Raw genomic sequence first — 15,335 nt, forward strand, 5'->3', positions numbered from 1 at the left:
TGACATTACCTAGACGTCTTTCAAAAATTTATAAAAAGACAAGAAGAAAATTGTTCCAGAAAGCTGCCAACATGCTTATATCAACACTAGATGGTGGCCCAATTCTAACGCATTGGGTATTCGAGAATATGCATGTCCACGTAGTATATAGCACAGCCACGTAGTATATTGCCCAGCCACGTAGTATATTGCCTAGCCACGTAGTATATTGCCAAGCCACGTAGTATATTGCCCAGTCACGTAGTATATTGCCCTGCCACGTAGTATATTTCCCAGTAACGTAGTATATTGCCCAGTGACGTAGTATATTGCCCAGCCATGTAGTATATTGCCCAGTCACGTAGTATATTGCCCAGTCACGTAGTATATTGCACAGCCCACGTAGTATATAGCACAGCCCATGTAGTATATTGCACAGCCCATGTAGTATATTGCCCAGCCACGTTGCACAGCCCACGTAGTATATTGCACAGCCCATGTAGTATATAACACAGCCCACGTAGTATATAGCAATGTGGGCATCATATCCCTGTTAAAAAAAATAATTAAAATAAAAAATAGTTATATACTCACCTTCCGGAGCCCCCGGATCCAAGCGAAGCGGTTACCGACGCTCCTCGCGCGCTCCGGTCTCAAGAGTACATTGCGGTCTCGCGAGATGATGACGTAGCGGTCTCGTGAGACCGCTACATCATCATCTCGCGAGATCGCAGCATGGAGCGGTCACTGGAGCGTCGCGAGCGGGAAAGGCCTGTTGTGGATCCGAGGGGCCAGCGGACGGTGAGTATATAACAATTTTTTTTATTATTATTATTTTTAACATTAGATCTTTTTACTATTGATGCCGCATAGGCAGCATCAATAGTAAAACGTTGGTCACACAGGGTTAATAGCAGCGTTAACCGAGTGCGTTACACCGCGGCATAGCGCGGTCGGCTAATGCTGCCATTAACCCTGTGTGAGCGCTGACTGGAGGGGATTATGGAGTGGGCACTGACTGCGGGGAGGAAGGAGCGGCCATGGTGCCGCCGGACTGAGCTCGTCGCTGATTGGTCGTGGCTGTTTTGCCACGACCAATCAGCGACTTGAATTTCCATGACAGACAGAGGCCGCGACCAATGAATATCCATGACAGACAGAAGGACAGACAGAAGTGACCCTTAGACAATTATATAGTAGATTACCAAACCGAAAAAAGATGATCAAGGGTCAGATTTCAAAAAGATCTATACAAATTTTATTAACAAAGTATTAATATTACATAACACCAAACTGGGGAAGAAGGTGAAATACAGCGACATATTCACATAGTGTAATACATAGTGAGTGACGCCGTCGCCTGGAAACACAGCTTACTTAGGTAATATAGACATAGGGTAATCCCCTTAATAGACCGCTACCAGCCGCAGCTCACATGCCATAATTGGCCATTTGTCACATAGTACAATATCATCCGGTCACTGCTAGCTGGTGCAGGGACAAGCACCATGCCCCTATAAATTTATCTCTCCGTACATTAAGTGGCACCACCACAGAACCCTCTGAATGGGAAAAAGACCGTGCCAGGCGTCCGCCCCAATTGGGCCAGTCCAATTCTGATAGCTACATGGATTCTGGTTAATCCTATGTAAAGTTTTGCTGATCTAGTAGGATTTTCCTGGCATTTTCTTAGTTGCATTTTACAGCAAAAGCCACAGTCCGTAAACAGCTTGCAACACAGCAAAGGGATCTCATTGTTGAAAGTTATCAGTCAGGAGAAGGGTACAAAAAAGCCGCATTAGATACACCATGGAGCACTTTGAAGATGGTCTTCAAGAAGTGGCTTCGATTTGACACAACAGTGACATTACCTAGACGTCTCTCAAAAATGTATAAAAAGACAAGAAGAAAATTATTACAGAAAGCTGCCAACATGCTTATATCAACGTTAATAGAGCTGCAGGCATTTCTGGCAAGTACTGGGTATGTACTGCATGTGATTTCAATCTCCGGCATTCTTCACATGTCTGGTGTGTGAGGCAGGGTGGCAAGACGGAAGCCTTTTCTTACAAAGAAAAACATCGAAACCCAACTATGTTTTATCAAACATTTCAAAATTCTGTATGAGCATTCTAATTGAATGGAAGGGGCTCCTTTCAGGACCCTCAACTGTTGGTCAAAGCAAAACCCAAGAACAAAACAAAATGAGCATATACGCTATAGTAAGAAAATAGTAATAGTACATGTAATAACATAAGGTACTTAGTTAACAATATTTTGATTAAAAAGCATAAAAGCCATCCCACCACGACAAGGTGTACCCATTGGGACGGTCCTTTCCTGCGTCTAAAACCTTGCCTTGTGTCAGCTGATCGCAGTGTGAATAAGGGCAGCGCAGGACAGAGGCCCAAATGTCCATCCACCTGTCCGTAAGAAGCTATATAAATGAGATACCTAGCTCTGAAGGATGGGGGGCACACTACAAAATCTAGCTAGGTATTTCATCTGCATAGCTTCCCATGGATGGGTGTCTGAACATTCGGGCCCGTGCCCTGCTCTGCCCTTACACTGATGTCATGTGACAAATGGTAAGGTTCTAATACTACAGACAGGTTAGGACCCTCCCGATGGGTCCCCTTGTCACCGTGGGATGGCTTTTACTCTTTTTGATCAAAACAGTGTTAACTACGAACCCTATGTTGTTTCCATGTACTATTACTATTTACTTGCTACAGGCAGGGCCGGCGTTTGGCACAGGCAGACCAGGCAGTCGCCTGGGGCCCCCACCTAGAAAGGGGGCCCCCTGCCTCTGCAGCCCCTGTATGAAGTGCCCAGAGGGTGTACAGCAGTGAAGCAGCAGTCCCAGAACGTGTCTCCCAAATTCCCCCTGAGACCCCCTCAGTGTTGTGATTTACTCATTTGGTCCTGGAGCTCTGTGCTGACTGCTGTAGGATCAGGTTTCACAGTCACATACAGCAGGGATCAGCATGGGGTCTGACCAGTCACTAAATCATTGTTTGTAATCTGATAGGGCGATGTCCTGTCACTACTGTCTGGATGACACAAGACAGGAATATTGTCTGCTGAATCAGGGCATTTATTATATAGAAATAAATGAATTCCCACGTGAAATAATAAGGATAAACCATACACATATATAGTACAGGTGTGCATAGGAATCAGCGTTTTTGGTGCATTTTTTTTTCCAGCCAAAGACTGCTCTCTTGGCAGTAAAAACACTGCTTTCAAAACACCCATTTTTTAGGGTATGTGCAGAGGATCCGGAGATGGCAGCCCTTTGGATGCAGCGGACATGTGCTGCGTCCAAAGTGCTGCCATCTTTTGAACACAAGTGATTCCGCGTGTGTTCATTGAACCGTGTGGAATCCCTGCGTACTATACATTGCAGGAGTGAGATTTCTCTTGCGGAGACTCGCGTCTGCGCAAGATAAATTGACATGCTGGGGTCTGGAGAGACGCAGTTGTGAAATGCAGTCAACGGAAAATAAAAGGGTGTGCAGGAGATTTCTGAAAATCGCAGTTTTTGCTTGTGTTGTAAACTGCTGTAAACTTATTATTTGCAGAAGAAAAAGCTGCAAAAATTCTGCCTATGAACATGGCCAAAAGCTGCTTTTCAAAGTGCCAGCAGTGACCCTGCATACAGCTAGTAGTGGCAGACCCATTGGCCGATATAAGGCCCCTAAATATGGGGGCCACAGTGCATTGTTATCATTTGGGGCCCCCACTTTAAATTTTTGCCTAGGGCCCCACTTTGTCTAAAACCGGCCCTGGCTACAGGTTCTTTTTTTTAATTGTTTTTTTCTGTGAAATGGCCACATTGTGAAGATGCTCATACACATTGCATGTACACCAGGGTATATTAAGGAAACAGAACATCTGTTCATTACAAGGACAGACGATAGCATGATTTGACCGGCAGAGGCGCTGCAAGGAAACTGATCACTTACTGTGGGACTCCCTTACAGATTACAGCTGATTGACAGGGATACCAACAGTCCGGCATCTTGCTATTAGCTTATCATGGGGGATCCTCCAGATAAATATGATTTGTGCTCTATATGTTATTCGTTATGGTCTTGTTACGACACCTTTCTTTAAAAAAGGTTTCGTCAGGGATAGAAAAAAAAATAAAGACATAAATTCTCATCATAAATGCATTCCTAAACACCCAATTGGCAAATCAAACTCTTTTTGAGTATGGAGGCAATCACTTTAGTACATTAAAATGGCCGCCTTCCTGTTATACTGACAGAAACCAGTCTAGAAAGTTAATAGGATGGGGGGCTGTGATCATGTGCACTAGGAAGCACCTCCAACCCCTTTATATGGATCCTACAAAAAAGCAAGCACCCAACCAAGAACTGATAAAGACGAATATATATGATTTAATTAACACATATGTGGACTTGTTAAAAAGCAGTAGAGGCACACAAGGGCAATGATGCCTCTTCATGGTATTGCCCATATGGTCCCCAGACCAATCTCTGTCTATCATTGCATCCAAGGCCAAAGCGGCACTCATTACTGAAGAGGACAGACCTTCATTCCAGCCTGCATTGCCATCTTGTTCTGCACCATAAGGGTATGTGTCCACGTTCAGGATTGCATCAGGATTTGGTCAGGATTTTATGTCAGTATTTGTAAGCCAAAACCAGGAGTGGGTGATAATTACAGAAGTGGTGACGTGTTTCTATTATACTTTTCCTCTAATTGTTCCACTCCTGGTTTTGGCTTACAAATACTGACATAAAATCCTGACCAAATCCTGATGCAATCCTGAACGTGGACACATACCCTAATAGTCGGTGGTGTGAGCTCAGTGAAGAGGCCATCATGAGGGAACATCACACCGGTCCTACTCCCAGGAATATAGTGTAAGGTGACATAATGTACCATAGCTGGGACACGATCAGCTTCTCATTACATTGCTTTGGTGGTGAAAACAACCATTTCTCCCAGGACACATTTTGCTAGAACTACTGTGAACAGCCTGTGTGACCTAAATGTGCTACCATGGCTGCAGCATCTCCGGACTCTTCTCAAATTGAGCACCTTTGAGACTTCATTGGTCGGCAATTGCAAAGAAAGCTGCCAGCAGCTCCAGTGCATTCAGCGTTACAGAGCATTGCTCAGGCAACCATATATAACCACAATGATAGTAGACAACGTGTGTAAGTGCAAGGATTCAATGTGTGGTGTTCATGCTCGATACGGAATAAATTGAGATGTTTTGAAAAAAGTGTCCCATCTTTTCACCATTTACAGATCAGTAACTTGTCTGTTGATCCTGTGATTTCCAGAACTCAATGATTTTTCCATCTTGGTGTTGCAATTTCAATCTTGAGGAGCAATTTTATATATATATATATATATGTATATATATATATATATATATATATATATATATATATATATAGTAGGCAACAGATGCAGCATAGGAATGAAAATGATATATATATATACAGTATATATATATATATATATACATATATATATCTATATATACACTTCTCAAAAAAATAAAGGCAACACAAAGGGAACCTGTCAGCAGGATTGTGCACAGCAACCTACACACAATGTCAGGTCAGTGCCGTTATACTGATTACAATGATACCTGATGATGAAATCCGTCTTGTGGTTCTTGTTTAATCTTTATTTGCAGTTTTGAGTTAATGATATGCTCGTGCTTCGGGGCGGCCTGTGGAGGGGTCTTCATGTGGTGCTCTGATTAGGTATTCATAATGCAGACTGCTGACAGGTCACTGATCCCTCACTGACCTACCCTCTATTTTACATAATTAATATTATATATATTGGGGGGAAAAATCACCTTCTGCAGGCAGGCGGTGGCCCTGCAGAGTGATTGCATGTATAATGTGTATTTAGTTAATTTATTTGATGATATACATAAATTCATTTAAAAAATAATCAGTATCAAAATGGGGCCGTATAGCCGATAGATGCTACTTCGCAGGAGTGGCCGGCGCCATCATTGATTGTGGATACTTCCCATTAGACCTTGGAAATCAAGGTCCCAGAGTCTGGAGGAAGAGTGGAGAGGCCACAATCCAAGCTGCTTGAGGTCTAGTGTGAAGTTTCCACAATCAGTGATGGTTTGGGGAGCCATGTCATCTGCTGGTGTAGATCCATTGTGTTTTATCAAGACCAAAGTCAGCGCAGCCGTCTACCAGGAACTTTTAGAGCACTTCATGCTTCCTTCTGCCAACAATCTTTTTGGAGATGGAAATTTCATTCTCCAGCAGGACTTGGCACCTGTCCACACTGCCAAAAGCGCCAATACCTGGTTTACAAACAACAGTATCACTGTACTTGATTGGCAGCAAACTCGCCTGACCTTAAACCCATAGAGAATCTATGTGGTATTGTCAAGAAGAAGATGAGAGACACCAGACCCAACAATGCAGACGAGCTGAAGGCTGCTATCAAAGCAACCTGGGCTTCCATAACCCCTCAGCAGTGCCACAGGCTGATCACCTCCATGCCACGCCGCATTGATGCAGTAATTGATGCAAAAGGAGCCCCGACCAAGAACTGAGTGCATTTACTGAACATACATTTCATTAGTCCAAGATTTCGGATTTTAAAATAATTTTTCAAGCTGGTGTTATAAAGTATTCTAATTTGCTGAGATAATAACTTTTGGGTTTTCATTGGCTGTAAGCCATAATCATCAACATTAACAGAAATAAACACCTGAAATAGATCACTCTGCTTGTAATGACTCTATATGAGTGTCACTTTTTGTATTGAAGAACTGAAATAAATTAACTTTTTGATGATATTGTAATTTTGTGAGACTCCCCTTTATATATAAACATACAGTACTGTGCAAAAGTGTTAGGCAGGTTTGGAAAAAGTGCTGTAAGGTAAGAATGCCTTAACTAATAGAAGTGAACCAATACGCAAAGAGAAAAGAATACGCTGATAGGGAGATCACCAAACAATTACAAAATATGGCTTTTATTAGAAAAGTGCACACAGAAAAACAGTACAATAAAACCACTTAAAAAACACATACATGAAAACAATGCCCTGTAGATAGTAAGAACTCCCCCTCCTCCCCCCATCCAAACTGAACACTCCCGCTGATCTGGCAAAAGTTACAACCCAGGAAGGTATACATGCAGGTGCTGAGTGCATAAACACTAAACAAAAGCTCCTATCCCCAATATGCAGTAATCTAACATGAAGCGGTCAAACACATACCACCTGAGAGTCCGACGGACTAGAGAAATGTAAATAACCCTATCTAACACTGATAGTGTAATGTCTGCTACCTGCACACATAAATAATGAACAGTGAGCACGACCAATGTCTAAATCAGAGCAAGTGGGAGACAAAATAAGAGATACAGAGGGTATATACGTTACACAGGTGCTGCAGAGCCGCAGGCAGCCAGGAGGTGTGACGGAGCTGAAGCCAGGGTGTCAGTCAGGAGAGAGGAGGGGGGCCGAAGCCCAACGCGTATCGCTACACACAGGTAGCTTCGTCAGGGGCAGAAAGAGTATACCTGAGGCACAATTCAAAGATCTATATATAGCCCCAATTATATACCGGAGTGAAGGGATTCAGAACAGCTGTGAGAGCTCCAGAGTTCCCCGAGGTCCAAATGCTAGGAGTATGTGCGCGCACCTTAATGCGCAGGTGCCAACCAGTGATACCGATGGATCAGGTGCGCCCTCCTTAATGAGAGAGCCAGAGAACAAATGCGCATACTCCCGATATAAACATGTTGCTATGGCCACCAGAAAAATTTGACGAAAGTATGGTGGAACATTAGAAGCCTGGAAGAATACAAAAAAATGGGTATTATACCACGGGGCCTGCGAGTTCAGATTTTCCCTTCTTGGGAAGCCACGGCCCATTTTCAGAGCACATGGGAAACAGGCCTAGCCAAGTGTTCCACCATACTAATCGATATGCTCATTGAGCATGACCAATCCCTTCTTATTCAGATCAAGGAGGAGATTAAGAGATGTGAGATTAGACTTGGTGACTTCAATAAAGACGCAGAGGTCACCCCTTTCCAGCTTCAGGTGAAAACGGTGATCGATAAGTTTGAAAAGGAAATTATTCAGAGGAAAAGAGATAAATTCCAGCGGGATAAGATGGACTATAATAAGGGGCGTGCCTATAAATGGATTCATTGAGGGAACAGACGTTATGTCCCTAGGGATATTCAACAGGCAACCATACCTTTGGTAGGGGACGATATCTCATCTAGTGATTTTTTATCCTCCGACCCCAGCGACGTGGAAGGCGCTGTCGGAGGGGGAGGAGGAAGAGGAGACACATACAACAGGAAGAGTCGTCCACGGAGAAATTGGTCACCCACATTCAAGAGGACAACCCGTTACAACAAGAGATGATAATTGATCCAGCAAACAGTTTTGACGGTGATTTACAGATCATTAACCTTTCAAATTATGAATTGTCTCACGTGGAGAGAAGAGTCCTTTCCAAAGGCTTATCCTTCTCACCTATGAACAAACTGAACAAATTTATTTTAATTAAGGATTTGTATTTGTTTTGCCGCCAACTAACATTCAAACTGCTGTACCATCAACCTTCTCTTTTAGATTCTTTTTCTGGTGGTGATAGACAAGTTTTCTCAGATCTGCTTGAATTACTACATGAAAATGAGGGTGTGGTCACGGGGCACCACTTCTCCAGGCGTCTGCCCTCACAGGCTACTCCATCGTTTTCCCTCTTCCCGGCTGTTCAAATATTTTTTGACAAGGTATGCTCTGATATTAAGAAATTGAATCCATTCAGACACAACAATTTCAGTAGAGAAGAAGGGCCCTTGAGAACTTAAAAAACAATAAAGACTTTGTAATACGTGAGGCCGACAAAGGCGGCAATGTCGTGCTGTGGCCTCATGATTTGTACACTGGCGAGGTATTACGTCAACTTCAGAGGTCTGATTGTTATGCTATGTTACCTTCTGACCCCACTGCTTTCTTTAAGGATAAAATCGATCAGCTCATCAACGGGGCTCGTCAGATGAACATCTTGACAAAAAAGGAGGCAGATTTTCTCATCACCCCTTCGCCTATCATCCCTACATTCTACGCTCTTCCTAAAGTGCACAAGTCGCTCACTGCACCACCAGGTAGGCCCATTGTCTCCGGAATTGGCAGTCTCTTTGAACGTCCCTGCATCTATGTGGACCACTATTTACAACCGTTGGTCCTGTCTCTGGACTCATACATTAGAGACTCGTCCCATCTTATACAGCTCCTTGAGATTGTTCACCTGCCACCTGGTACTTTTTTGGTGAGTCTGGATGTAGAATCACTCTATACCAGTATTACACATCAACTGGGCATGCAAGCTGTAAGGTACTTCCTGGCTAAGAACAGCAAGAGAGATATAAGTCATGATAGTTTTCTTTTGGAACTCTTATACTTTATCTTGGACAAAAACTATTTTGTCTTCGACAGGAAGTACTACAGACAAACCTCAGGTACAGCTATGGGGGCTAGATGTGCACCATCGTATGCGAATTTATTTCTTGGATGGTGGGAGGAGCAAACTGTCTTTAAACATACGGCCTTTCCCAAAACGACAATGTGGCGTCGCTATATTGACGATGTCATCTTTTTCTGGACGGGGTCACTTGAGGAGTGCAGGCAATTTATTGGAGACCTAAATTGTAACACCTTTAACATCAGACTTACATCTGTCATTTCAGAGACAATGCTTGACTTTTTGGATCTGAAATTAGCCATCAAGGATTCCCGTATTGTGTGTAGTCATTTCAGGAAGACAGCCGCCACTAATAGCCTTTTACACTACGACAGCTTCCATCCAGGTCATCTCAAAAATGGTATCCCGAGGGGCCAATTCCTTCGCCTCAGGAGAAATTGTAGCTCCAATTTGGATTTCGAATCACAGGCGACGGATTTGTCCAACCGTTTTAAAAATAGGAGCTACCCTCGGAGAATTATTTCCCAAGCCTACCAACGTGCCCGCGGCACGGAGAGACAAAGTCTGCTAACTAAGAAGGTACGTGAACCTCTCTCTTCGCTACCATTAATAACTACTTTTAACAACCAGTGGTCAGACATTCGGGATATTCTTTCTAACAATTGGGCTATCCTTGCAAATGACAAGAAGATTCTCCCTTTTATTTCTACATCTCCTAATATGGTAGCAAGAAGAGCTAGGAATTTAAGGGACAATTTGTGCCGCAGTCATTACCAACGACCCACTGTGAGTTTGAATCGGGGTACAAAGGTCTATGGTACATATCCATGTGGCCACTGCAGTGTGTGCCAATTCATGATTGCACAGGACGGCTATTCAATTTCGACCTTATCATTTCAGATTCGTCCAAGAGAATTTTTTACGTGCAGGTCACGGAATGTTGTCTATGCAATATTTTGCGGCTGCCCTAAAATCTATGTGGGTCAGACTACCCAAGAATTGCGGAAGAGAACGCAGAAGCACCTGTCTAATATTTCTACAGCATCCAGGGACCGAGAGAAGAACAAAATGCTCACTTCAGTGGCCTCGCACTTCTTGGACATCCATGGGGGGAAGACATCTACTTTCAAAGTTATGGGCCTACAGACTGTCCACATGAATATTAGGGGGGGGCAACGTTACACAGGCTCTTCTTCGATGCGAGTCCAAGTGGATTTTCGAACTTCAAAGCCAATCCCCCTGTGGGCTCAACGAGGACTTATTATTTACAGGCTTTTACAAACAGCTTTAAACTTCAATTTTTTTTTGTATTTTTTTTTGTATTCTGTATATTGTGCGTTTGCGCCTGCATTTATCTGTAATATGCCTTCTGTGTCCGGTGTAATTTTGTGGACATGACAACTAATTTCCTTTTGGAACATGTGCGGTTTGTGCCTGGTTTTTCACATTAATGAATTTCAACGTTGACGCCTGCGCGTTCCTTGGCTACTATTTTCATCGTTCAGGTTAATATCGTAGGATTGGTGGCTTGGAAAATGTTTTTTACGCATGGGGTGGTTTCGGTGTCACATCTTGTTTTGCTGGCCCACTGTGGGTGTTATGGCGATTCGTGTACGCCGATAATGGGTATAGCTGCATGAATGTACATTCTGTTAATATATATGCGTCTATAGCCGGCGGCATTGCTAATTAGCGCCCGCGCACTATGTGGCGCGTACATCTTAGTTTTACTGCGTGTTAGCGCTTGCACTGCTGTCTATATCTGCGATCTATAATTTTTTTTATTTATTTTTTATTTATTTATTTATTTTTTGCCGGCTCAGCTCTAAGGCCAGGGTTATTTGCCTTTATTCGCAGAATATGCTTGGCTTATATGTGTGCAACTGAACGTTCAGTCTTGCCTCTTGGCGCCGATGTACTGGCGTCTCGGGCAATATTATCATTGTTTATATTTATATTTCCATCCTGCGACTGGGCGCTCTACAGGCGCATGCGCATCTCTATGTTACTTTGTTTGGCCGGCCGGCCGGCTTTTTCTGGTGGCCATAGCAACATGTTTATATCGGGAGTATGCGCATTTGTTCTCTGGCTCTCTCATTAAGGAGGGCGCACCTGATCCATCGGCATCACTGGTTGGCACCTGCGCATTAAGGTGCGCGCACATACTCCTAGCATTTGGACCTCGGGGAACTCTGGAGCTCTCACAGCTGTTCTGAATCCCTTCACTCCGGTATATAATTGGGGCTATATATAGATCTTTGAATTGTGCCTCAGGTATACTCTTTCTGCCCCTGACGAAGCTACCTGTGTGTAGCGATACGCGTTGGGCTTCGGCCCCCCTCCTCTCTCCTGACTGACACCCTGGCTTCAGCTCCGTCACACCTCCTGGCTGCCTGCAGCTCTGCAGCACCTGTGTAACGTATATACCCTCTGTATCTCTTATTTTGTCTCCCACTTGCTCTGATTTAGACATTGGCCGTGCTGACTGTTCATTATTTATGTGTGCAGGTAGCAGACATTACACTATCAGTGTTAGATAGGGTTATTTACATTTCTCTAGTCCGTCGGACTCTCAGGTGGTATGTGTTTGACCGCTTCATGTTAGATTACTGCATATTGGGGATAGGAGCTTTAGGTTAGTGTTTATGCACTCAGCACCTGCATGTATACCTTCCTGGGTTGTAACTTTTGCCAGATCAGCGGGAGTGTTCAGTTTGGATGGGGGGAGGAGGGGGATTTCTTACTATCTACAGGGCATTGTTTTCATGTATGTGTTTTTTAAGTGGTTTTATTGTACTGTTTTTCTGTGTGCACTTTTCTAATAAAAGCCATATTTTGTAATTGTTTGGTGATCTCCCTATCAGCGTATTCTTTTCTCTTTGCGTATTGGTTTACTGTTTTTGTACGCTGTGGGATCGATCCCATTGTCTATATTTTTATATTTCTATGGTGCCCTCCATACTATTCATATATATTAACTAATAGAAGTGTTAATAGTTTAATTTTATCAATTAGCAAAATACATAGTGAATGAACAAAAGAGAAATCTAAACCGAATTAATATTTTCTTTCAAAACGGCATCGGTTCTTCTAGGTGCGCTTATACGCAGTGTTTGAAGGGTCCCGGCAGGGAGGTTGAGGGGTCCAGTTATCACTGGGGATTTTCTGCTGGTTTGGCACCGTGGGGCTCTGCCAATGCGACATTGCTCCCGCCATTTGTTTCACCCAAATTCGCCTCCTTTCCCCCTGGGCCCGGCCAAACAGCAGTTTTGACCACGTACTGGATATTGCCTTGTTCTGAAGAAGAATTAACATTTGTTCCATTCCCGCCGGTTACACCACGTGAAAATGAAAAATTGGGGTTTAAAGCAATAATTTAGTGGAAAAAATGACATTTTTCATTCCACTTTGCTGTAATTCCTGTGAAGCACCTGAAGGATGAAATAAGTTCCTGACCAGAATAATTTGGAGGGTGTACTTATTAAAATGGTGTCACTCTTGGGGGGTTTCTGACACACAGGCCCTCAAAGTCACGTCAAAACTTAATAGGTTCATAAAAACAAACGGAAAAATTTCTGCTAAATTTTCCACGTTTCTAGCACCCTAACACAATAACAGGCTGAAACATGTGATAAAACGTAGGGGAAATAGTGTTTATAACCCCAGAGGCGCTGGGGATGGGAAAACATGTCACCACATAAAGTCACATCGGTCAGCACTGACACAGTAGGCTAGAACACGAAAGGGTTAAATGAATGCAAAAGAAAAATGAGCAACCACAGGTAATGAGAGAGCTGCTGGCTCTGGTGCTATAGCGGGTCCTCCACTGCAGCGTTCTGTCACCCCAGAACTCAGCATGAACATGGACCCTGCGAGGACCCGTACAGCAGCCACGACTGCGCGCGTTCATGACAATATACGGCTCCTCTCCAGCCGGCATGTACCGTATTTCATATAATAGTTCCTCACTCCCATCTCTGGTCTTCTTCTTTTCGCTGCTTTACGGCTGAGTGACGTGGAACGTCAACACTGAAACATGGCTGAGCCCGGGGAGTCGTCTCCGTTGTCTTCTCCTTCCCCACCACTGTCCTCCCCAGGAGACGAGGAGGAGACGGACACCTGGTGAGCCTGCAGCTTCTGTGTGAATGCTTCCAGGGTCGGATACCGGGAGGAGGGTGCGGGGACTGCTGAGCGCCTGTCATGGGACCCGGACGTGAGAACTGGGAAATCCCGGAGTGTGAGACTGCGGGGACCGGGCAGGACGGAGACGTGTCAGCCAGACGCAGGGCGGGAGGTGATGGCAGAGCTGGCATTGCGTGTCCCCCCCCCCGAGCCTGGAGAGCTGGCATCGCGAGTCCCTCCTGAGCCTGGAGAGCTGGCATCACGTGTTCCTCCCCCCCCCCCCCGAGCCTGGGGAGCTGGTGTTGCGTGTCCCCCCCCGAGCCCGGAGAGCTGCATTGCGTGTCCCCCCCCGAGCCTGGAGAGCTGGTATCGCGCGTCCCCCCCCCCCCCCCGAGTCTGGATAGCTGGCATTGCGTGTCCCCCCCGGAGCCTGGAGAGCTGGCATTGCGTGTCCCCCTCGAGCCTGGAGAGTTGGCATTGCGTGTTCCCTCCGAGCCTGGAGAGCTGGCATTGCGTGTCCCCCCCCGAGCCTGGAGAGCTGGCATCACGTGTTCCTCCCCCCCCGAGCCTGGGGAGCTGGTGTTGCGTGTCCCCCCCCCGAGCCCGGAGAGCTGCATTGCGTGTCCCCCCCCGAGCCTGGAGAGCTGGTATCGCGCGTCCCCCCCCCCCCCCCCGAGTCTGGATAGCTGGCATTGCGTGTCCCCCCCGGAGCCTGGAGAGCTGGCATTGCGTGTCCCCCTCGAGCCTGGAGAGTTGGCATTGCGTGTTCCCTCCGAGCCTGGAGAGCTGGCATTGCGTGTCCCCCCCGAGCCTGGAGAGCTGGCGTCGCGAGTCCCTCCTGAGCCTGGAGAGCTGGCATCACGTGTTCCCCCCCCCCCCCCGAGCCTGGGGAGCTGTTGTCGCGTGTCCCCCCCGAGCCCGGAGAGCTGCATTGCGTGTCCCCCCCCCTTCCCGCCTGGAGAGCTGGCATTGCGTGTCCTCCCCGCCTGGATAGCTGGTATCGCGTTTCCCCCCCTCCCCCCCGAGCCTGGAGAGTTGGCGTCACGTGTCCCCCCTGAGCCTGGAGGGCTGGCGTCACGTGTCTCCCCCCCCCCCCCCTGAGCCTGGAGAGCTGGCGTCGCGTGTCCCCCCTGAGCCTGGAGAGCTGGCGTCACGTGTCCCCCCTGAGCCTGGAGGGCTGGCGTCACGTGTCCCCCCCCCCCGAGCCTGGAGAGCTGGCGTCACGTGTCACCCCCCCGAGCCTGGAGAGCTGGCGTCACGTGTCCCCCATACCCCCCCCCCCCCGAGCCTGGAGAGCTGGCGTCACGTGTCCCCCCTGAGCCTGGAGGGCTGGCGTCACGTGTCCCCCCCCCCCGAGCCTGGAGAGCTGGCGTCACGTGTCACCCCCCCGAGCCTGGAGAGCTGGCGTCACGTGTCCCCCATACCCCCCCCCCCCCCGAGCCTGGAGAGCTGGCGTCACATGTCCCCCCAAGCCTGGAGAGCTGGCATCGCATGTCCCCCCCCCCCCAGAGCCTGCAGAGCTGGCATCACGTGTCCCCAACCCCCCCGAGCCTGCGGACGTGGCGTCACGTGTCGTTTCCCCCCCCCCGAGCCTGGTGAGCTGACGTCGCGTCCCCCCCAAGCCTGGTGAGCTTGCGTCACGTGTCAACCCCCCCCCCTTCCCCCCCCCCCGAGCCTGGAGAGCTGGCGTCACGTGTGTCCCCCCGAGCCTGGAGAGCTGGCGTCGCGTCCTCCCCCGAACCTCCCCCCCCCCCCCCCC

At 46.8% G+C, this 15,335-nt stretch overlaps 1 protein-coding gene across 2 annotated transcripts in view; it reads left to right on the plus strand.

Moving 5' to 3' along the window:
* Window positions 1-13,420: 13,420 nt before the first annotated feature.
* The window catches only part of TBC1D23 (TBC1 domain family member 23), a 43,234-nt gene continuing 41,319 nt past the window's right edge, over window positions 13,421-15,335 (plus strand). For both annotated transcript variants that reach the window (XM_069761027.1, XM_069761028.1), the window contains exon 1: window positions 13,421-13,576. In XM_069761027.1, coding sequence (XP_069617128.1) covers window positions 13,491-13,576 — 86 coding nt within the window. In that variant the 5' untranslated portion in view covers window positions 13,421-13,490. The remainder of the gene's footprint in view (window positions 13,577-15,335) is intronic.

Source organism: Ranitomeya imitator, chromosome 3 (genome assembly GCF_032444005.1).
Source record: "Ranitomeya imitator isolate aRanImi1 chromosome 3, aRanImi1.pri, whole genome shotgun sequence".
In the NCBI taxonomy this organism is placed as follows: Eukaryota; Metazoa; Chordata; class Amphibia; order Anura; family Dendrobatidae; genus Ranitomeya; species Ranitomeya imitator.